This window comes from Ornithodoros turicata, chromosome 2 (assembly GCF_037126465.1).
Source record: "Ornithodoros turicata isolate Travis chromosome 2, ASM3712646v1, whole genome shotgun sequence".
Lineage (NCBI taxonomy): Eukaryota > Metazoa > Arthropoda > Arachnida > Ixodida > Argasidae > Ornithodoros > Ornithodoros turicata.
Genome location: NC_088202.1, coordinates 85794500 through 85819727, shown reverse-complemented (window position 1 = coordinate 85819727; position 25228 = coordinate 85794500). Strand labels below are relative to the sequence as shown.

Sequence of the window (25228 nt, the reverse complement as noted above, 5' to 3'; positions counted from 1 at the left end):
CAGACGAGAGAGTGACGTACCAAGCTGGATCCTGAAATTCCTGCACTGAAGGAAATTAGAAATGCAGGGTAACAGGCGTCCACGTATTCCAAAATCGTGCAGGTCCCGGAGGATACCATAACGCCATGCTGTGCCATAAGCCTTTTCTAGGTCAAAAAAGAAGGATATGCAATGCTGTCTCCTAACAAGGCTTCACGGGTGGTAGTCTGTAATCGAATGAGATGATCTACGGTGGAATATCCCACACGGAAGCCACACTGGTATTGAGTAAGGCATTCATTCTCCTCCAGGTAGTGAATAAGACGGTTATTGACCATACGCTCGAATGTTTTAGCTAGACAACTTGAGAGCGCGATTGGTCTGTAATTACTGGGTATGGAGGCATCTTTTCCCGGTTTGAGGAAAGGAAGAACTGTAGCTATTTTCCAACGAGAAGGGAGGTGCCTTCTTTCCATACGAGACTGAAGAAGTCAAGAAGACATTTCAGTGATTCAGCTGACACGTGCCCCAGCATAGAGTTATCCTATCTGGCCCCGGTGCCGTGTCCCTGGATGGTGACAATGCTCTCAACAACTCAGTCATCCGAAAAGAGATGTTGTATGCATAATTTGCGCTATGGCCACTCGGTATATTCTTCTTTTCAGCAGATGCCTTAACTTTAAGGAAATCTTTAGGTAATGCGTGGAGCTTGAAATGTTCTGAAAGTGTTCACCTAGTATATTGGCCTGTTCTTCGAGGCGCTCACGTGGTGTTCCATTGACTTGCAACAGTGGAATAGACAAGCTACAATATTCACCCCTAATATTCCGGAGTCTTTCACACTCTTTCTAAGGAGAGGTATTAGAGTTGAGTGATGAAACCAAGTTTCTGCAAGATTCCTCCTTAGCTTGTTTCCTTGGAGGCAAATCGTGATGGCTGTCTTCCTGGACGTCAAGTGGGCGTATGACACCGTAAGTCACCCCGGTGTTCTTCATGCGTTGCTCCGGTCTCAAGTGCATTGGAAAGCGCTTGCACGGCTTTCCGACTTCCTGAGCCAAAGGGAAATGTTTGTCAGAACAGGCGATAGGGACACAGAGAAGACTGCTGTACCGCAGGGTGTCCCGCGAGGAAGTGTCCTAAGCCCGTTATTATTTAATATTGTCATAGTTGACCTCAAGGAATGCCTACCGAGGAGAGTAAACCTCTCCATATATGCGGACGATGTGTGTATTTGGTCCCGGCCGGCAATTCAACATCGGTTGCAAAGAGCGCTGGACGCCATCAACAACTTCTTCTTGAACGCGGGGATGGATATCTCCACCGAAAAAAGCGCTGTCCTTCCTTTTACTCGAAGAGAGATGCGGAGGTTCCAACTTCGGATTGGCGACTGCCCCCTCATACAAGTCAAGTTTCACAGGTTCCTGGATGTTATCCTGGACCGCAACGTCTCGTGGAGAAGGCACATTGACTTCATCATCTCAAAGGCTCAGTGCTGGGGGAGTGTGATTCGTTGCCGGCGTGCGCTGGGGCTGCACTGAGCGGGATCTTCTTGTGCTCCACAAAACCCTGGTTCGCGGCTCCCTGCTATACAGCTTGCGCGTATTGCACGGTATATCAGCCACGTCTGAACACAAGCTTCGGTGTACACTGGCACGCAGCCTACGGACGTGCCTTGGTGTCCCGCGCAGCGCTGAGACGCGGATGGTGATCGCCGACGCCGGAGAAATACCTATCGATGTCCTCCGCCGAACAGAAACCATCCGACACTACTTCCGGTTGCTCGCTCACCAACGGGTTCATCCTCTGGTTCAAAAGCTTCGTAGACGGAAGAACAGTAAACTCTCGCTATGTGTTACAGCAGCATCTGGAAACATCCCTGGCTTTACTGTTGCGCCGACCGCCCCTTCAGTGGCACCATGGACACTGCCGAGCCCATCCCTCTCGACACACATCCCTGGCCTCTTGGGGCCGAAGAGCCAGATCCTCGTTCCGGTTCTCAAGCAATCTACTTTGGAAATGATGGATACAAAGTACAGAGGCCGCACGGCTGTGTTCACAGACGGTTCGTCTACGTCGAATGGCTCCTCCGCTGCCTTTGACATACCGTAGGAGTCAATATCATGTGGGTCTCGCCTGTCACATCGCACTTCGTCGACCTCTGCGGAACATGCCATCTTGCTATCTCTAAAGTCTGTCTCCAACTATCCTCCTCGCTCCTGGTGATATACACTGACTCAAAATCAGCCCTGCAATGTGTAGGAAGCATGGGCATCCGCGGCTGGTTGGCCCCGGTGGTAGTTAGTATCCTGACGGCGCTCAAGGTTCTCGGCGAACAGGGACACCGGGTGACCCTACAGTGGGTCCCCGGCCACACTGGCATTCAGGGCAACGAAGAGGCAGATTTGGCGGCTGCTGCGGCCCACCGTATCTCCAGAGCCGTGCCCATTATCCTCTCCAACGGAGATAGGCGCTTCTACTTGTCTGCGTTGGTGTCACCCTTGGCCCGCCAGCAATGGCTCCATGACATCCCTCAATGGTCGCTCCTCCATGCAGTGGACCCGTCATTATCATTTAGGATGCCAGGTGGCTTCCCTCGCAGCTTTACGACACTTCTGCGGCATCTACGACTCAACGTCGCCTTCATCCCTGTGTTCCGGGTTTAGCTGGGTTACAGTAACACGGCGCTGTGCCCAGCTTGCCGCACCCCGGCTACGATCCTCCATATCATCGATGACTACGACCGGTACACGAGTGAACGCCGGGAGTTTCGACGCCAACGTGAGCTCCTTGACCATAGACCATTCCGCTTGACCAAAGTACTTGGCCCATGGAGCTCCCGTTTTGCTTTCATGCAAGCCACTCGACTCCCCGAAGAGCTCTAATCAGAACTCGGACCTGTCATCGCTTCGCGTTCATCATAATTCATCCTGTCATGTTAACCGCTGTGAAGCGGGGTAGGGTCCTGTGGCCAGCACGGGGAAACATCCCGTGTCATCATCACTTATCCTTCATTTATTGTTGTTGTTTCTGGCGATGCTTCCAGCCCTTTCGGGAGCCTGTCTCACGAATTTTCTCCTTCTTCGCTCCCACGATGCGGAGACAGATGTCGTTCGCGTAGATGGTTAGTGAAGGGCATGCGGTATAGGGCGGATGCTTCGGTGGATTCCAGCCATGATAAGGTTGAATAGTGTCGGCGATAGAACACTACCCTGTGGGACCCCTCGTTCAAGCTTTTTCTTAGAGCTAATGCTCCCACTGACGGACACGTCGAACGTTCTGTCGGATAGAAAATCAGAGAGGTGTCTCAGCAGGCGGTGGCTAATACTAGTTTCTTTTACCGCAGCAAAACATGCCCGAGTGCGTTACGGAGTCGCATGTCTTTTTCACATCAAAGAACGATGCGAAATGCAACACAAAATTAATGATAATACCGTGTTAGCGATGTTAGAACTAATTGTGACAGGAAGAACATTCGAATGGGGTGCGAAATGAGGTTACTCACCAAACAACATTTATCCTTTCTTAGCACGATACAATACGGTCACTGGCAACATTAATGTCACAGAGTAATTATTCCTAATTTCCGATTTCCTACATATGCTAGGCAAGCAACTGCGCCCATTAGTCATAGTCAGCCCGAGTGGCAATTATTTAGCGGCTCAACCACAGTTATTTCTTTGAGCTTTTATGAAGCCGACCCGCGCTCCAACGCCCAGTCTGCTGCGACGAGAATATGCATGCAGAAAAAGTTACACCTTATCCTTAATAACAACGACAGTGCAGCAGCTTATGCGAGTCGGCTGCATCGCACGGCCGCAGGACCGAGAAGCCGCCTTCGGCAAGTAGAGCACCTTCCGTGTAATTTTCCTCGAATCGGGACCAGTCCAAGTGGCGTTACATCGAGCAACGTATGTTCTATGCATATTTAGAAATCCTAATTTGCGCTGATCTATTCACTTAACTTTTCTAATGTTATTTTTCTTTTCACCTGTAGGTAGGTAAGTAGGAGTGAGGCTCATTCAAACAGCTCTGTCGAGACGTGAACCTTTACTGACAATAACTTTCAAAATACAGCGTTCCACGACAACTCGGTACACGCCCACTGCAACCTGGCGCGCCACATGACATCTCGGTCGCGATAAGTCGCGCAACGATGCTGACGATGACGGCGCGATGCTGACGCGCTGACGATGACTGGCATCTCTACGTCGCTACAAGGACTCCCCCTCGCAGAAACAACGGGCACCGTGTGATGGGGTGATGAGGTGGATGTGGGCGGGGCCCAGTGGACGCTCCATTGAGGTGCGGTTGGCCGAGGACGATCCAGGGCTTGAGAAGCGACCGGGAGGTTGTGGATGGCTGGTCGTGATATCCCATCGGGGGTGGTGTCGAAGTAGGCTGGCTTAAGCCTGTCAATGGACACCGTGTCAGGCCCGCGGGGAAGATCCAAGCGGAAAAACTTATCCGCGCGGTCTAGGACTTTGTATGGTCCGTCGTTGGGGGGGGGGGGGGGGTTGCAATGATGACCGTACGGCGTCATGGCGGATGAAGACGTGGGAGCCTTGGAGGAGGTCGGGGCTGATAAAGACTTGTTCTAGAGGCTGTGCGGGGAGGTGTGGGCTTGAGGTCGTTGAACACTAAGCGGAGACTGTCGATGTAGGATGCGAGGTCCGGCACAGATGGTGAAGAGTACGCGAAGAAGGCTCAAGGCAGGCGGAGTGAACAGCCGTACACAAGTTCTGCCGCACTGCACATGTCGTCCTTGATAGCTGCACGGAGGCCAAACAGGACGAGAGGAAGGCGCTCGATCCAGGACGTACTGTCGTCTGTAGCCCGTAGAGCAACTTTAGGCTGTCGATGCAGACGTTCTGCGATCCCGTTAGCGGCCGGGTGGTAGGCGGTGGTCCAAATGTGGCGAGTACCCAGTAGACTGCACATGTGACGGAAAAGGGCGGACTCGAACTGACGTCCCCTGTCAGTGGTTACGGTGGTAGGGACGCCGAAACGGGATACCCATGTGGCGAGAGAGGCGTGCGCCACAGTTTCAGTGGTAATGTCCGGTAACGGTACGACTTCTGGCCAACGGGTGTAGCGGTGTGTCAATGCAAGAAAAGAGATAGCGATATTCTTGGGTTGGTGGCAGCGGGCCTACAAGATCAATGTGGACCTGGGCGAAGCGGGCATCAGGTGCGAGGAACTTTGCTGGTGCCGTGATAGTATGGCGATGTACCTTTGACCGCTGGCACTGAAGACAGGCTCGTGCCCACGAGCGAACATCGGTGTTCATGCGGGGCCATATGTAGCGTGCTACTATCAATCGTTGCGTGCCGCGAATACCGGAATGGGCCAAGGAGTGAAGGGCGTTGAAAATTTGTCGTCGAAAGTCCTGGGGCACGAACGGTCGAAGGACTTCTGTTGACGTGTCACACCAGAGCTTCTTAGCTGAGCCGGGAAGGGAAACTTGCTGGGATGTTGAAGTAGAAGTTGATCTTAGAAGTTCAGGATCTTCATGTTGTGCTATGGCCATGGCGTCCAAATCGACAGTTGGCGTCGTGTGCAAGGCGTTGACGCCTAGACGGGATAGGGCGTCAGCGACAGAGTTCTGTTTTCCCGAAATGTGACGTACGTCTGCAGTGAATTCCAGACTATACGACATGTGACGCGTTTCCCTAGGAGAGTGATTGGATGAAGCTGCTCGTAGCGCAAATGTAGGCGGCTTATGGTCTGTGAAGAGAACGAACAGCCGACCTTCCAAGAAATGGCGGTAGTGCTTCACAGAGAGGTACGCAGCAAGAAGCTCGCGCCCGAACGTGCTGTACTTGGCCTCAGTTGGTGATAGACGCTTGAAAAAAAAAACCGAGGGGTTTCCACTCGCCGTCTTGTCTCTGCTGCAGGACGGCACCAACGGTGGCAGTGGAGGCGTCAACGAGCAAAGCCGTTTCAGCGTTGGGACGTGGGTGGTGAAGTAGGACAGCATTTGCTAGGGCCCTTTTGACCTCGTGAAACGCGTCCTGTGCTGTCTGCGTCCATGTGAGACTGGATGCAGCGGCTTCTCTTGAAGTGTGACTGCCGAGAATGTCGTATAGAGGTTGGAGTAGCGCAGCACAGTGGGGAATAAATCGTCGATAAAAGTTCACCAGACCGAGGAATGATTGCAGTCCGCGGCGAGAGGTAGGTGTGGGATAGTCCTAGATGACCTGCACTTTGGAAGGCAGGGGTTTGATTCCCTGCGGTCTGATGATGTGGCACAAGAAGGCAATCGAAGATACACCGTACTCGCACTTCGCGGCGTTGATGGAGACGCCGTAGTCCTGAAGTCGCTAAAAGAGTTGGCGAAGATGTGTGCGCTGTACTTCTGGGGATGGGTTTGCAAGTAGGATATCGTCCAGGTAGGCGAAGGCGAAGTCAAGACCGCGCAGCACTTCGTCAATGAAACGTTGGAAAGTCCGTGCGGCGTTTCGGAGGCCGAATGGCATACGGTCGTACTCAAAGAGGCCAAAAGGTGTTGTGATGGCGGTCTTCGGAATGTCTGCTGGGTGGATGGGAATCTGATGATAGGCTCTGATAAGGTCTATCTTAGGTCTATAAGAAGGTGGTTGCTCCGTCCAGGGTTGCGGTGAAGTCCTGAATGTGGGGTAGCGGGTACCGGTCAGGGACCGTGACAAGACCCGGTAATCCCAACAGGGTCGCCAGTCTCCTGGAGTAGACTTAGGTACCATGTGTAGAGCAGAAGACCACGGACCAAACGAAGGTCGAATTATTCCTAATTCAAGCATGTGTTCAAACTCTCTCTTCGCGATGATCAGGCGTTCGAGGGTTAACAGTCTTGGGCGAGCGCTGACTGGTGGACCATTCGTAACGATGTGGTGCGTAACGCAATGGTGGGGCGGGCTAGTTGCATGTGACTGGCGGAGGATCGCTGGGAACTCTTTGGTGATCTCAGCAAATGGTTTTTCCTGTGGAAGAAACACAGTGGGGCTGATTGCGGCTATGCGAGCTGGATCGCCTCGTACACCTTGGGACAAAAGTTTACGGAAGATGCCACTGGCGTATCACTTTATCGGAGCGGCCCGCGGTTAGATATCAGGAAGTGTTCCAATAAGAAACAGGTGACCGGCTGTTCTAGCCATCTCTGAGTATATTTGTCTGCTCCCGTTTGCTGCTAGGGTGCCGCTCCATTGCAGAAGTGTGACACACCGGTGTTCCGTAAACTTTTGTCCCAAGCTGTACGTGCAAGGAGGTGCCATTGTCTATCAATCGCCGACGACGTAAGCCCACAAGGAGGCCGAAGTTGTGGAGAAAGTCGGCTCCAAGGATCGCATAGGGCACGTCAGCTATAGTGAACACCCACCGGAAGATTATGAGAAGACCAATGTCCAGGGTGTCTGAGCGCTCGCCGTATGCAACAATCTTGGTTTGGTTGACTGCTTGTAAGGTGCAGTTGGATTTTCCGTGCCGCTTATCGATGGGAGTCGGTGGAACGACGCTGACGTCGGCGCCGGTGTCAACGAGGAAGCGACAACCTGACACGCGGTCTGTGATGCGGAAGAGTCGGCTGTTTGCACCCCCAGCCTCTCCAGCCGTTAATGGTGGTGGTGTGTGTGTGTGTGTGTGGGGGGGGGGGTTCGTTTTCCGGCCAGGAGCAAGGAGCATGGCAGTTACGTGCAGCGTTGCCGAACTTGCGATGGTACCAACAGTGCGTATCCTGAGGCGGCGAATGGGAACGATGCCTACCTCGTATAGGCGTGCGTTGTCGGCGAAAGCCATGTCGAGGGGACGGGGAGCGATGACGTGCCAAAGAGGCCACCTCGCCCACGGGGGCTGATACCACATCATGCGACTGGTGTAGTGATTCCATGACGGGGGAAATGTCCATATCAGTGGAATCAGCTCCCAGGGTGGAATGCCAGCGAAGTTCAAAATTCTGTCAGCCATTTTTGCCAAGTCGTCTAGGCTGGTTTTTTCCGCGGCGGCAATAATCATTCGGACGTAGTGTGGTAACCGTTGAAGAAACGGTTCACGCAGAATGGAATCATCTGTTTGTTGGTTACCGGCAAGGTCACGCATGCGACGAAGAAACTGTGTGGGTCGACGATCGCCAAGCTCTTCACTGGTAAGCAGCTGCTGTAGCCGACGTTCCTGAGATGTGGATGTTCGACGGATAAGTTCGTCTTTTAAAACGACATACCATCGCTCCGTATCTGGGTCGATGATGAGGTCGCGCACTTCAGCGGCTGCTTCGGGAGGTAGGTTGGCGATAACATAGCCGAACTTCGTCGTCTGGGATGTGATACGTTGTGCCGAGAAAAGCACTTCAGCTTGTGCGAACCAGAGCTGAGGGTCCGAAATACTGTAAGATGGCAAGCGAAACGGTACCAGAGAAGCCTCGAGGGGCGGTGAAGTTTGCTGAGCGGCTTCCATGCGGTGTGTTCCAGGTTTGCCGTTCGGGTCACCACATTGTAGGTAGGTAAGTAGGAGTGAGGCTCATTCAAACAGCTCTGTCGAGACGTGAACCTTTACTGACAACCCACTTTCAAAATACAGCGTTCCACCACAACTCGGTACACGGGCACTGCACCTGGCGCGCCACATTATATCTCGGTCGCGATAAGCCGCGCATCGATGCTGACGATGACGGCGCGATGCTGACGCGCTGACGATGACTGGCATCTGTACGTCGCTACAAACCTTTATTATTTTGCAAGGACTAAGTCTTCTGTCGCGAAGTGATGCACAGTCAGTCTCTCACATGTGAATTTCTACACTTAACATGCGACGTTCGGGCCCTTGCGGAAGCTGACTCATAAAGGAAGGTCTTTGGATGGAAACATAAATTGCAACGTATATCTATTATCCGCTTATGTCTATTTTGCTGAAGGTGCGCAAGACAGTGCCGCAGTAAGCGTCGTACGTAACTCCTTGCCCAGTCACCAGTTACCTTCTTGTTAACGATTACTTTGCCAAAAATTGTAACTAATACAAGTTACAAAGTTACAAAAATCAGTAACTGGTTGCCTGCTTTACTCGTTCCTTTTCTTCATTTACAGGGGCTCATCATTTCATCCTCCCCCCCCCCCCCATCACCACCAGCATTGGGGGCGATATCCCCATGCATCATCTCAACAACAACAACAATAAATGATGACGATGAGATGGGGTGTTTCACCGCGGTAGTGCGGTACCCTACCCCATTGCACGTCGAACATTATGTGAAGATGATGAAGGAAGGATGAAAATACAAGAAAGAACTAAAGCGTTTGGAGCAATCCAGTGGAGTGGAATCATCTCAAAATAAAGTTGTTGTTCTTCTTCGTATACAATCAGCTTCAACATGGACGTCGGCTTTCATGCGCTCTGGCTACTGTCTCGCCTTGGCTAGAAAGCAAAATAGATAAGCCACGTTGCTCGCCGAGTTGTGCGTTGTGCCGTCGCGCGATGAGTTGTCCGGTTGAGCGCTGAGCCGTCTTTTCTTGTGTTTCCTCATCCGTGTGTGTGTCTTTTCTGTGCTCCTCATACTCAACGAATATGATCCTTAGAAGTTGACCCTTTCATGCGTCTTTTTGTATACAGTCATGTCTGACTTATTCGGAGCACAGATATCCGGAAAACTTGTTATCCGGACTACTTTACCGGGAACAAACCTGCTACCATTGGATTTTGTCTCGGTTATCCGGAATCCGTTATCCGTGTCCGGACAGCAAGTACAGGGAACAATCTTCTAGGACCTAGGTCATTCTGATTCGCTTATCCGGTGTGTCAATGTTCTCTCTCCATGGCATATTGTGTGTTGGCATTATTCAGGAAAACGGTCACGTCTCATGGGGGCATTCTGTACTGTTTGACTCCCCTTTCCTCAAAGGTCACTCCCTTTTGGTGTGCGCGGGCACACGGTAGAGATGGTAAATGATAAGCGGAACAGGTGCCCTGTACCCACCGGGCGCAAAAAATACACATGTGAACGTCAATGTCCAGACCGTCCGAAAGCATCGCCTGTCTTTTGGCCTATGCCAAAGGCATTTGCAAAAACATGTGCGCGGGACCAACTTTCTGAGATATTACCTTTCTTTGAACAGCAGGGTGACGCAGTGGGTGCCGTGGCTATGACCAAAATTTTGTCACACGTGTGCCAAATAGTTTCAAACAGCTCACTTCGCATGACTTTTTGAAGTAACAATCTTTTCCTTGTGTTCTTTTCTGGAGATATAAAGAGGTCTCCCAAATTTTTCAGGTTTCCCGGGTTTCCCCGGAAGTTTGCTTGGTCCAGCTATCCGAAAATTCGTTATCAGGTGAAAAGGGACGACTCCTGAGGTGTCCGGATAATCGAGACATGACTGTAGTTCGAAGACTACTGCATGGGCGCGAGATCTACGAAGCCATATACTACATACAATCATGCAAGTACTACATGCAATCATAATAGAACGGAAGACAATCAAAGAACCGGTGGATAAATGTTAAGCGAAGAGCCTCATGCACAACGGTAGCAGATAAATACACTTGTCATTTGGGTGGTTCTTCAGCCACACTGTGGAAAATATTTTTTTAGATTTCGGCGTACAGATGTGGACAGATGGAGAGAGGACAGCAGGAAGGAGTGGGGGACGGGGGGTTAGTATGCGTCATGGGGGGCCGACTGGAAAAGAATGACACATTAATTCTACTACACGCAACACGTTCCCTGTAAACAGGCAGTTGTTTGTTGTATCCCATTCAAGTAGTTTCTGTTATCTGAAAAATAAATAAATATGTAAAGGTTGCGTGTATGAACGTCTGCGCCAACATTTCTGCGACGAAAAGAAAGCGAAAGCTGCAAGAGCACTGATGCGAGCGAGTTGGTTTGGATCGAACGTAGACATGATGCGGATAGAAGACAGGACGTTACACAGACAACCGCTTTGTATGCTTTGTGAGCTGCACATTGCGAGTTAACGCGCACACTTCCGTCTATACCCGGTGTGTGCCCCGTACGGTCGCAGAGCCACGTTCTTCGCAGTGCAGAGGCAACCGAACAACGTGCCATCTTTGAAAGTTTTTAAACCTGAAATCGTTTTGGAAGATGCGGAGAGACATTGCACCCTGGGCTGTATGTCCAACCACCTGTAACTCCCGTTCCTATACGCACAATTCTAATGGTGACAAAAAATGACCTTAACTGAGGAAATTTCGGAATTGCATTCGCAAAAAAATGATCATAAAGCTGAAATGAAAAATTTGAGAGTGATTAATGTAATTAATGCGATGACAATGCGTTAGCATTAGACATTCGTCTTACTTCTAGTTACTTCTCATGCAGAATGCATACCTAGACCACACCACATACAGACATAAGGAATATGACATACGCCACACGACATGATACGCAAACTCAGACGATCGCAAAACTCTCGGAGAACGTATGAGACGCGTCTGAAACGTGGTGGTGGTGGTGAAAGGGCGCGTCGTTGTCGGCCTCACAGAGGTGGGCAACGTCACGACTGACGCCCTGGGGGAATGTGCGTCCTGGGCCAACTTCTAAGAGAACTGTGCCGACATATGTCTGAAAGCGTCTGAGGAGAACAGCAGGCGGAAGGCGGCACAGCCGGCACCGGGATTTGAACCCGGATACCTCCCAGTCTCGACGTGACATGGCCAGCACGCTAACCAATGAGCCACAGGAGCTGGTCGTCTGAAACGTCTAGAGAGGAGGCGCAACAGACGACGGATGGAGCCAAGCTCCAGCTGTCGTCGTTCCGCGCTTCTGCGTGACGGAGAAGAGCGAATCAGCTTGCGGAGCGCAACCTGATTCGCTCTTCTCCGTCACCATGCCGCGCTATACACGGTCACCTCCGCCATCCCGCTACGACCCTGGATTGTCTTCGAAATGGGGCTTCTAGTGCTAACGCATTAAAAAAACGAAACGCATGTCATAAAAGAACCGGCGCATAATGTGCGCGGCGTAAAGAGCCGCATCCCATGGCGCTTTCCTAGCTCCAGCGCTATACCCAATGCGCTGAAATTCAGAAATGCGACATTTCATCCACGCATCCACAGCACATGCGCAGACGTGCGGATTCTTTTCTCTCTGCAGACGCAACCGTAATGTCTCAGTTGGACACGACAGCTTTTTTTTTTCTTTTTGTTATCTCAAGCTGCTGCCAATCGGTAAACTAGGGTCACAAAACTAGACTAAATTGGGATCCTGAGATTCTCATTCTCACTCGCCGTGATGTTGTAATATGTGTTCACCTGACCTGGATGACGAGGTCCTGGGTTCATTATATGCAGCTCGTACCTGTCATTAACCCAGCAGTGTATCCCTGGAAAAAGCCTTAGGCTGTGTATTTTCCTTTCCTTGTCGGCCCCAGTGAGAATCACTCCTTGTGTTAGTAAGAGATCACAGATGACAACCGCGCCAGCGTGGCCCGCGTTGGACGAGATGTTCAAGCTAAAGGCGTCAAAAGTGACGCAAAATTTGTATTTTCGTGTTGCCTTTGCATTATCAAAACAAAAAGCCTTAGTACGTCCCTGGCGTCGTACCCGATTTTTTTTTAAAAGCGTGTTCAGGTAAGCGTCATTAATATGTTTGTTGGCTGTGGCAGTTAGCATGTCGAGGAGTATATACGTTAAAGGCACTACTTTTAACTAATCAAGCAAATACCTTGTGGAGCTAATGCCGGGTTGTGAAGTGGTAACCGGAGAAGTTCGGCCGATTTTATGGTTTGTAACTGCTTTCAGATGTTTGTGTAGCGTTTATCAGTTCACGTAAATGCACAACCACAATGATGCAGTGCATGGGACCGTGCTCTTGTCACCCCCCTCCCCCCCCCACACTTCGCGTTCGCTCTTGGACCGAAGCCCGCTGCGTAGCCCCCCCTTCCCCCCCCCCAGGCAATATGACAACTCGGCGCATATGGTCATAATTATCCATATCTTGATACATAGTTTATCCTGGATAGGTTACCGGCAACAATCCGACACATTCTCGAAGACTGCAGCCAGTACGTACGCGAGCGACGGGCCTTTAAATCTCAACTTGAAATGCTGGATCAGAGGCCATTCAACATCTGCAAAGTTCTCGGCCCATGGAGTAACCCTGGACACCAGTGCCGTGCACTTGGCGCTCTTCTTTCCTTTCTGAGGGCCACCGGCCTCCTTCACGAACTGTAGGGATTTCCTTCCCTCGTCATCCTTTCATGTGAACCTTTTTGGAATGGGGTAGGGTCCTGCACTCAACGCAGGGAAACATCCCACATCATCATCATCCATTCATCTATGTTGTTGTTGTTATCCTGGATAGTGCATGTGTATTTTCGCGTGTTGTATATAGACATTTGAGTCTCTAAAGTTTCCTGTTGCCATCCGTTTAGTTTGTGTTGGGTACAAGTTGTGTATTACGTGCATAATAAATTTTCACTTAACAACTACTTCTCAAAACCAGAAATTAAGTTTATGATACTTCCCTGTCACAAAGAGACAAAAATATTTTGAGAGAATACAGTGGTGAAACACGTGTACTGCAATGACGAAAATTCCGTAGAATTCTGAAGACACGAGAGTTAGGCCGTTGTGGACATGGTGTGCTTGCGCTCCAAATTTCGTTATTACAAAATGTTTTTTCTCCATTTCCTTCTATTCCAGAGCCTGTAAAGCACAATCCCCAAGAAACGTAGCAACCACATGGCCTCGCAGATGGCTTTCGAAAAAGAGAGAGAAAAGGCACATCCACATTCCTTTGGCATCGTACGTATGGGCACCATTATGCAATTTGTTGTGTGTAACTTTATCCTCTTCCGACCATTCCTCGATTCTTGCGAAAAATCCTCCAACACATTCTCGTGTGCTTTGGCTACTTTGCACCAAAATGGCTACACGTGAACATGCACGTTGGCTTCGGAATTTGTCATTTCGCGAAGTGGCTGCTCTTTTACCGCAGTCCCAGAGTCGACGCCGGCGTCGACTGGTGCTAGAAACGCTTGGACACATTTGCATTTTATTAGAGTCATCCGCACCAAGTATACCTTTTCTACACATATTCTCTATTTTGCAGAACGTGGTGCATGTGGGCAAAGGTGTAGCTAGGGGCCCCTGAATAACCTTTCACCACCGCGTCCGTTATCCAGTTACGTCCAGTCGTACGAACATTCTGATTTCAATACCAATTTTAGCGTTGGCTAATTACCGTTATTGGAATGAACGGAATGAAGACCGTTTTTACACCGACATACCGCTTTGTGACATCAATATGTCTCAAGAATATTTGCAATTGCCGCACTGCGTTTCGTGATCCTCATCGTGAACTATTGTTACTAAAACTGTCCATTAATTTTTTATAGATGGAACGGGGTAACGATGACCGCAGGTGTCATTTCCGCGTTCATGAATCATCTCTCGATTGTGTCGTTCTTAATCATCGTTCCTTTATCTCAGATGTTTGCTCTTCCATAAGAGATTCTTATCTAATATGAAGAATTTGCTTATGATCAATTCGCTAACACATGGGCGTGCTATAAAAAAAGAAAGAAAGAAAAAAGGAAATCCGTCTAGTTTCCATTTCTGGGGTCTCCAATTCACGTCGCAGAAAAAGATGCCGCAAGAAGCAAACTTGAATTCAGAGCAGGTTCTTCACAAAACTCAACAACCCTTAAACCACCTTTCACCTTTCAGAACGCACACTTCGGGGTACAAATAATAAATGGTATCCGTATTATGCCGCATTATCGTTGCAGCGGGAGAGTGGAACATGAAGTTTTCAATGTCATTGGACTTGAAGAGCCTAGTCGCGTCGATTCACGGGGTGCAAGTGAAACCCTCTATTCATTGTTTCAGGACTCCGGCCTTGCTGTCAACTGCGTACCGTTACAATGTATGGCTTTTCAAGCTAAGAATTTTAACGTGTTGCTTCTGATATGCACGTAGCCTTTATGTGAACCCTTTAAACGCTTGTTTTAGGGTTTGCACATTTTCCCACACAAAGTAACGCATCGGAGCTTCTCCTGTGACGCTATTAACACATAATTGCATAATTTCAGAACCTCGATGTCCAGACGCTGGAGACGTGTACCACTGCAGGGCCACAGAAGTAAAACAAGATCTCGTCCGTTCACGAACAATACAGTTAAGAAGGACGTGCCCAATGCACGCTAGTTTGTCACAGGTGAAACATTTTGGTGATATTCATTTCCTCGCTCTCTACGCCCTGTGTGATGTACTAGAAACTTTGAGGCGAACTGGTCATGCCACGAGGGATGAAATGAGGGATGTGTTACGGATAGCAGCTGAGATATTCACGTAGGGCTACGACAGGCTGGTGGTACTTGACCCGCAGCGAACAGGGCGCAGGACTTTTATGACGCTGAGACTGGGATGTGACACGGGTTAGAAACCTGGCACCGGCTGTGCTGTCTGAGGTTTTCCCTGTGTTTTCCAAAGACGTTCCTGACGAATGTCAGCACAGTACTTCCTAATGTCGGCCCAGAGCGCATACTAACACCTTGTCCCCCACTCCTTTCTGCTGTCCTCTCTCCATCTGCCCACGTGTGTACGCCGTTCATAGTCACAGTTGCTTCGCGACGCTAACACGAAATTAAAAAAAAATGTCAAGAACAGACGACGCATATTGAGAGTATTCCGGAATTCCCTCTCTGGAAACGTCACCCGGACAAGACCAATCAGGGAGCGGCTTGGTAGCCTTGGCAACTGACCGACAGGCGGGCGGCCAAGCAGGAATACGAGGGGACGGCGTCTGCTGGTCGCAGAGAGTCTGTGATCGGCTTGTGGAATGTTGTTCCTAGTTAGCGTCCGACGTGTTCGTATAGCCGGAAGCGTAACACCGTTTTCCACGCAACATGGTCACGTCACAACCCACACTGGTAAGCGAAAATCGGCGTATATTTACCGTGGATTTCACTTAGTATATTGCGATGCGAACGCCAAGCAGACGACCTCGGAGACGATCGCTTGCGCTGCGCTCCCATTCGTGTGTCTGGCTTACGTCATCATGGTGTTAGCTGCAGAAGGAGTGCAAACCTTTAACACTCGTTTATTTAACACGTAAGCTGTTTTTGGAAGAGAAGCTTTGCCAAATTGACCGTGAAGTGATCATGAACATTACAGTATCGGTCTCATGTATATTTTCCCGGATGCGATAGTCCCTTTAAGTGAATAATCACTTTGTGCCTCCTGTTCGCGTTAAACATCCACGCTTTGGCAATTTCCTCATATTAAAGTAATATGATTTGAACATATAAAAATGTCCAATGACTTTGTTGAAATTTATTGAAAACTTACTGTGCTTCCTCATCATGCCTATACCCGAGTGTGAGAAACAACAACAATAAATGAATGAATGAATAGTGAGGATGACCTGGGGTGCTTCCCCGCGGTTTTCGCAGGACCCTACCGCACTTCAAAGAGGTTAATATGAGAGGATGAATTAAAGGGGAACACAAAGAGATGAGAGGTCGGAGGTTTAGAGTTCTTGGAGGAGGCCGGTAGCTTGAAGGAAAGCCATGAGGGAGCGATAAACCCGGCACTGATGCGCAGAGGTGCTCCATGGGCCAACGGCTTTGGACTAGCTGAATCAACTGTGGTCCAGGAGCACAAGTTGGCGTGGTTCTCACGTGTTCCGGTCGCAGAACCTCGATGATGTGGGGAATCGAAGCTGGGGTAAGTTGAGCACAGCATCGCTACTGTGACCCAGCCTATATACCAGAACACAGAGGTGAAGGCGACGTTGCGTCGTAGGCGACGCACAAGTGACGTGAAGCTGCGAGGAAAGCCACCTGGCATCTTGAATGATAATGTCGGGTCCACTGCGAAGAGGAGTGACCGCTCAGTGATGTCATGGCACCATTGCTGGCGTGCCAAGGGTGGCACCAACGCAGACAAATAGGAACACCTATCCCCGTTGGAGAGTGTTATGGGCACGGTTGTGCGGTTAACGGGGAGTCGCAGCAGCCGTCAAATCTGCTACCTCATTGCCTTGAATTCGAATGTGGCACAGGACTGCAGCAATATTTTGGGCTGCAGCAATATTTTGCCAACTCCGGACGACACCGACAGGCAAATGTCTGTTCAGCACCTTGTTGAACTGCGCCACTCTGGAATACGGGACATCATGCACCATAATCGCCCCCCTCTTCCCATGAAAAATCTTCCTCTAAGCATTTAGACCATGCTCCATAGCCTCCGCACTGGGTGTGCGTTCACCAACTCTCAGCCGTTCAAGATCGGCTCTAGGGGTGACGCCTGCTGTGGCCACCGTCAACAACCCGAAACAATCAAACACATCCTGCGAGACTGCCGAGCATACCATTCTGCGCGCGAAGCCCATCTCCCTCGCTCCACCTCGGGCACGCTAGCGGACATCCTCTACCCCGCTGGTTCTTCTGCCGAGCGTTCCGCCAAAGCAAGAAACCTCATTCTCTTCCTGCTGAAGACAGGCCTTGCTCATCGACCCATCTAATACTCTACTCTCCCCGATGAACTCGTGCACCTCACCGCATCCTTCAACCTCCTCTATCCTCCCTCCGTCTGTCCTGCCTTTGCGTGTTGTTTTGCGTTCTTTTTCTTTTCTTTTTTTTTTGTTGCTATAGTCGTGACGACGCCCACTTCTGTGTGGCCAACAACGGCGAGCCTATCTTGCCATCACCCCCCCAGCGGCAAGCCGTCCATCGCCGTCTACTACAGCTGGGCTGCAACACATTGTCCATGGCCACCCTTCTTGGTCCAGTCCCTCGGCCTATACTCAGTGGGCCGTCACCACAGCCCTGCTCCGCTTCTTGAAAGACTCGGGCGTTGCGTCTGCCCTCTGACTGGACATTCTTGGGACTTTCTTTCGTGCCTGTACTGCACTGCACTGCCTGCCTGCCTGCCTGCCTGTTTTTCTTTCATTTTTTCCTTTCCTTTCTTTCTTTTTGTTTATTTTCCGTTTCTTTATTTTTCTTTCTTCTTGTTTATTTTTCAGTTTCTTTTTCGGAATAGCAAGCTGGCAATAACCTGGCTGACATTTCCTTTTTTCTTTCACTCTATTAAACATATCCCCCGTCCCTCCCCATAGATTGTTCCTGCGCGGACAAGCTCGAAAATGTAGCAGAGGTCCACTTTGTAACCTTTTCCTCTAGAACTGCTGGGGACTTAATCGTTTTGCACGTTCAACTTAACGACACGAGACAGCTGAACGAGTCGTTCAGGCTAACGAAACGAGCAACTTTATCGATGCTTTGCTGTGGTCACAACCTGTGCTCCTCGTGAAGCTTCTTCTTTGTGGCTATTGTACACGTTACGAGCGCTCACGTGTTGTGTTGTGATGTCAACGCCCAAAGCGAAGAGCAGGCACGTGCAACATGTCGCCATACAAATACAGACTTTACGTGTAACATCACGGTACCATTAGCTCAGCTCGGTAGCTGAGTCGGTAACGTGCTGGCTTGCTGAGCTCAAGATCGCGGGTTCGATCCCAGCCGAGGGTGGCAGCAATGTGGGGAGGTGAACATTGTTTCCAGCACCGTGTGTCGGAGATTTCCGGCGCACGTCAAAAGAACCCCAGGTGGTCCAAATTATCCGCAGTCGTGCAACATGTCGCCACACTGCGCAGACAAACCTTATGTGTAACATCACAGTACCATTATTATTATTTTCTCCGGCCAATACAGCTGTCTTATTCGTTCCGATAGCTCGCATTCTCGTGCTCTCATGCATACTCGTTCGGTTCCAATGTTCTTTCCCATGCTTGTTCATCTTCTTCTAGAAAAGAGCGCGACACGTGTAACATGTCACGTGTCCGTGTTAACGGGAGCCCCGCTCCTCGTTAGCTCGCGAGCGGTGGAAGCGATTAAGCCCTCGGGTTAGTCACGCAGATGCGTGGCATTTTGAGTGAAACGAAATACATGAGGCATTATTTTTGTACTGCTTTTGCGCTGTATACCTCCTGGTATTGGGCCGCAGAATGTGTGTAAAAAAGTGCGAGTCTGTGCTCCGGAAAGACTTTTCAAATGTTCGCTATCGTGTTCAGCCACTACCTATCGGTGAATAGAAACTTGTTCCTTCTCATTATGTTACTGTCACCTACCTAGCAATCTGCACAGCAGAAGGAATGACCATGAAATCCAGCGTGAGCAGTCTTCGTCGTGCAATTTCTGCCAGTGATACTGCTAGCGTTTCATTTGGCGATCCAGGAACGAAAATGATGTGCCCCACGCGCTACCACGCCGGCTGGTCACTTCTATCGGCAACGTCCTGTAGTGAAGCCACTGGTTGAGAATCTCCCCAGCACATCCGGCCTTTAGGGACATTCCATCATCGCCGATCAGGACTCATGTAGAGGGACAACGAGCACTCACTCCCGTAAACAATTCGGCGGTTCACCATCCCAAAATTTCACAACGACCACCGCCATCGGACATTAAGATGGTGCTAGGACCCGTCTCATGAGCCACCGGGCACGTCTTTCCGCCGGGGACTCGCACTCGCTTTTTCCGACCCCGCACTCTTCGGCTTCAACGACCACATAACACTCTCCTAGCCAACCACCATTCCGAAAGATACCTCTCTATCTCCTGATTTGTTGAAAATGGGAGGTGGCACACATTATGCATGTCCAGGGTAGGCGCCTCCTCCTGCTTTCAACAAATCAGGGAACAGAACGATACCATTCGCAATGGTGGTTGGCCAGGAGAGTGTTATGTTGTCAAGTTCTGCTTCAACAGCGCATTGAGGAAGGGAAAACGCCGCAAAAGCTCAAGAACCCAAAGAGTCAAAATGCATTGTGTCCGCCCCGATATCTCGAAGAAAGAATATCAGGGCATTAAAAGGACGCCACCTATGGGGTAGCGTCCAAGCGTTGCAAATCGTCAAAAGATTAAAGCGACGGCCATCTATAGTGCCGCGACGGAGGACTGGAGGAGACTCCGAGCGATAAAGTAGACTATACTGCCCACACGACTGAAGAATGTGTCTGTGTGTCATCAACTGCGCCACACTCTGATCAGCTAGGAGGCACCGACTTCCCTAGTTTATGGAACAGCTGAGCCCCCGGCCGTACTATACTTAGTATTAGTACAGTAAACTTTGTTTAAGTTGAAAACGGTTCAGTAGAAATTCCTGGCCAACTTCAAACTATCTCAGATGCACAGTACTGTTCATATTACCGTGTTACAAAAAGCGCCTGTTTAAGTCAAACGCGTATAACTCGAAATGACCCCTAATTCGAAGGAAAAAGCTATTCATATTGGATTATATTTCTAACTCGAAAACAACCAATATCACCTGCCACAATAACCCCTGGATTGGCTTGGAATCTGCTGATGCTTTCTAGCCGCGATAAATCGACATAATTCGAGAGAGAGCAGATTCGGAACTTGCAACCGGTGCACTGACCACTGCTAGGCCTCAATATATCAGTGAAGTGAGTGAAGCACGGCGAAGTCCAGCGTCAAATGTCCGCGCACTCTTTGGTCTGCATGCCTATAGCTAGAATATGGTAGTAATAACGTTATATATATATATATATATAGCTGAAATAAGCTTAATATCTGAGTAAATAAAGCTGAGTAAAGCTAAGAGGCCTTCTCCGTGCACGATCTCACATCCTCCACGGTCGCTTGGCTGTCCTCGCATCTACACCACGGTGCCAGGTGTCCATCAACAAAAGTCAAATCTGCCGCCTTCGGCCCTGAAACAATACTGCCTGTCCATGTTGGAGAACAACCAGCCAAGAATTGCTATGTTCACCGATGGCTCCACGACGAAATCCGGATCTGCAGCGGCATACGTGGTACCGCAGCACTCCAAGGAGGGCATAGTGCGGTTATCCCATAGGACCTCTTCCACGACAACGGAACTGGTAGCTATACACCTTGCCGTGAGATACATAGCCACGCACGCGCGACCTGCGCACTGGATTGTCTACAGCGACTCAAAAGCTGGACTGGAGGCCATGTTGGCTTTCTTGGGGTACAGTTGGACAGCTTCAACGGTGAAGGAGATCCTAACGGAATACAAGAGATGTATGGACCTGGGACATGACGTTATCTTCCAATGGATTCCGGGGCACATTGGCATCCGCGGTAACGAAACTGCAAACGAGCTAGCTGGAATTGCACACCTGGCTTCCACCAAATACGTCGTGATGTGTACAAGCTCAGACATCAAACTTCTACTAAGGTCCATGACAGACGACATGTGCAAACGCAAATGGCTACAAGGTGATGGTGGGTCATCTCTTCTCAGAAGACTAGACCCGGAACTAAAATTCAGCATCCCTCCCTCGACAGCCAGAAGTATCGCAACATTTCTACATCGTGCACGCCTGAACGTCCAGTATGGCCGGCATTTCCTGCATATGGTGGGCAAGGCGGGTTCCCCGGATTGCCCAGTGTGTGGGATGGAAGAAAATACTGAACATATTTTTATGGAGTGCAGAAGACATCAGTCCCAACGCAAGACATTGCGGGCCGCACTAACTCGTTTGGACAACAGAGCCTCCTCCATAGAGAAGGTCTTGGGGACGTGGGACGCCAACCAGAGAGACGCCGCATTCAAGGCTCTCGTAGGCTTCATCTCAAGTTGTTCTCTTGATGTTCAGTACTAGTTCATCTGTACGTGACGCCCTGGTTCCTGTGTGGCGATCCTCTGACGGTCATGTGCCCGTGAACACTGCGCCGTACAGCCTAGCCTAGTCATCTCTCTCTTTTTTTTTCTTTTTTTTCTTGCTTTTTGTTTTGTTTTCTCGGAGTAGCAGAACTTGTCAGGTGACAAGTTCAACCTCTCCGTATTATTTTTAGTCCGTCCAACTCCAACTCCAAAGCTTGTATGTTCTTCTCTTATTTGTGTGCAACATCACTTCCTCTCTGAGTAAACTGAGTTGATGTTACAGTTCCATAAGTCAAAATAACCCTTTAAATAGCCCCTCCAATATCAAAATAACCCCTCTACAAGGTCTTTCTGGATATAGAAGTTTGCGTTAGCAGTAGTTTACCACGTTATGTCATGTGTCCATATTAATGCACGCGGCCATAAGCAACAGGTAATGCAGCGATGCTAGTGGAAGTGCTGTTATTTACAGAGCAGTTTGCCTTGCTGATTTGGCGACATGCTGCTCGGGGGATGAATAGGAGATCGTTCGTCCTGGGCCGACTTCATAGGGCACTGTGACATTTGCCTTGGAAGTTACGTCAGGGGTCTCGCCGCGGGCCGCACTTGGCCTGCAATCAGGTATTCTGCGGACCGAGTACCAGTCCACGAAAGGGAGGACAGCTGCCCTTTATAAAAAGAAGAGAGAGAGAAAAAAAAAGGTGTGCAACCATATTTTGAGGCATTGTTTGTACCCTTGTCTGGCATAGGTGCTGCTCCTGCCCATGTCAGGGGACATATAAGTATGTGAGCACTTCTCGTGGTTCATGAACCTCAACAAGAAGTAGCGGTTACCAGTTACGGTCATAACAACCTAATTTTCGCGTGCACGTTAGAAAACTAACACTGTAGCTAATGTGGGGGTTACGTTGAGCTCACCTTAATCCTAGAGATGTAAAATTTCCTAAAATATTGAACCTCGCAAGAAACCAGCGTTTTCGTGTTTTCTTTTTTTTGAAAATTGAAAAGAGAAAATAATGTAGATATTGTTACTGCTGCGTGTTACTTGTTTAATGACATGCATACACAGGGTGTTACCGGATAAAAGTCCACCCGTGCCAGCCTGCCGTGCTCCTATACGATTACGCTGTGCATGCTACCGGAACATTGTGTTGTCTACATATACACTCTAAGAAAAAAAGGAGTAAAACGGGGAGTAATTGCAGCTTCTACTCCCCTAGTCTGCAATTACTCCCCATATTAGTCTCCTAACCCGACATTTAGTCCCGACATTTACTCCCCAGGACTGCGAATCGTCACTGAACTTCGGGCATGGTCTCCTGAATGCAACAGTCTACGTAAATATGTGCCCTTGGTCAATTTGAGCGGCATAAGGCTGTATAACTCGGACAACGTAGCAATTTTCCAGCCACACAGAGTAAGAAACAGTTAGCGCATCTTTCTCCGCAAATTGTGCCCTATGTATGGCGCAAGATTTTGTATCACGCGACATATCACGGTTGACGGTTTGCTTCAAAGTATTTTCATGCATGTACACGAATTATGTACTTGGGACTCTTACAACTGCGCGGGAAATGCAGTTTACACTCTGTGACATTCATTTACTCCCGAAAGGGACTATTTTTGTGGCAAGGCATTTAGTCCCCAAAAGGAGTAAAAGTACTCCTTTTTTTCTTAGAGTGTAGGGCTCTGAATGACATTCAATCCCAGTAGATTTCAAAGGGATTGAGCATCGCAGTGCAGTTATGATGCAAAACGTACGGATCCCATGTTCAAAACAATCAAGACGGCGATGGTGCGAAGTGCAGTTGAGCCCCAGACGGTGCCGTGTCACTTTGGCAGAGATTGTCTCCGTGTTGTTATTTACCCCTTTTCCTGGGGTTCGCGATTCGCACGACGAGAAATGCACCCAGCGTTCGACCGACAGCGGACAAACTGTTTTACAAAAATGCCATGAACATTGCGATTAAAGCAAAAGCGATGAATCGGCGGTGCTCATCGAAGTACGGTATACTTTGTAGACTGAATGTGAATCCAAAACTGAGGTGCCTCACAACGAGCTGGCCCACAAAATACGCCATTTTGAATTTTTGAGGTTTTTTTCAACCTTTGAGCGACTGATAAAAACAATACAAAAACTTTTTTCTCCAATATTTGTGTTTTTTTCTTTACATCTCTACTTAATCCTCACACTAACTTTACAAGCTTATAGAAGCAGCAACTCCTCCGAATGTCAGCCGCCCGGAGTTAGAAAGGAACAAAGTGAGGTAGAGCAGAAGAAAATGTATGTATGTATGTATGTAGAAGAAGTTTTTGGGGGTGGGGTGGGGTGATAATTTTTGTTAGGAGTAGCAGAACAAGTCCGGAGACGAGTTCAATTTCTCCTCGTTTTTTTTTTCTTACAAACAAACAAACAAACGAAATGTAGACCGTACAGTTACGTCCAAGGGTCAGTGCATTTTAATTTTAGGGGTCATATTAGAGTATCAAACCCGAAACCATCCAGTGTCAATGAAATCAGTTTGCCGTTTCTCTCCGATTTTTCTATTGATTTTTCCCAAATTGAAAACTGTAAGCAAAGGCAACGCTGGAACATGTAAATGGGAGATAACTTGAGTGCCCCTGAATATTGTTATAATCGTTTGTGAAGAGCCACTTATTTTTCTCAAATCGTTTTTCATGTTTTCAATACAACACCCCATTTCGAAAGGCAGCTCCTTCATTTCTCTTGGTGTGTCAGGTGGGAGTTTTCAGTAATGGATTGTACACACACCGTCTGGCTGCGTGCACAATAAAATCACCGCTCCTGTTCTTCTTGTACATTTTTATTTCATTGTACTTTGAGGTATTTTATCCTAATTATGGTCATTTCTGTTCTGTGCGGCCCTCCACGATGTGGTCTAATATCAATGCGACTCGTACACTCGGTTTGAATTTTGGGCCCCTGTTCTATGTGTTCCAGTGCCTGCGATGAATGCATCAGCATCTCCCCCTGGTAGCAGTATAAAATCAAAATCAGAGTGTACCCTACCAACACAATATCAAAAACACGCAAAAAGATTGCTATAAAGTATTTCGGGCCATAAGTAAACGAGAGAGTCACATAATACTGTAGCCACACGACAAACTTAATGCATGAAACAGAATGGCAGTAACTCCACCTCCTAACCTATCAGCATCTCGAATGACATCGTTCTTTCCCCTGATTTGTTGAAAACAGGAGGCGTACGCCTTTTTTTTTTGTGTGTGTGACAATTGTATTCACTGATGTCATGCTGAAGGAATTGGGTGAAATTACACTCTAAAAACAGAACCTCACAGCATAGCACGCTGTGCGCCAACCATTTCCACAAACGATAGGGTTATCGCTTTTGATGCTAAGAGAGAGAGAGAGAGAGAGAGAGAGAGAGAGAGAGGGGGCACGCCTTGTTGTGTCAATTATACATCCAAACTGACACAAAAAGGCGTACGCCCCTCTCTCTCTTCGAATCAGAAGGGATAACCCTATCATTCATGGCAATGGTTGGCGCACAGTGTGCTATGTGGTGAAGTTCCGTTTTTAGTCAACCTCCTCTATCCGTCCGTCCTTCCTTTGTGCTTTTTTTGCTTTGCGTTCTTTTTCTTTCCTTTTTTTTTGGCTGTACACTCTTAAAAATGAACTTCACCGCATAGCACGCTC

At 49.0% G+C, this 25228-nt stretch overlaps 1 protein-coding gene across 1 annotated transcript; it reads left to right on the top strand.

Annotated features, from left to right (window-relative positions):
* Window positions 1-20650: 20650 nt before the first annotated feature.
* On the top strand, window positions 20651-21547 carry LOC135384844 (uncharacterized). The gene has a single exon (XM_064614028.1). It carries the CDS (start codon window positions 20651-20653, stop codon window positions 21545-21547), a length of 897 nt encoding a protein of 298 aa, XP_064470098.1.
* The last annotated feature ends 3681 nt before the right edge of the window (window positions 21548-25228 follow it).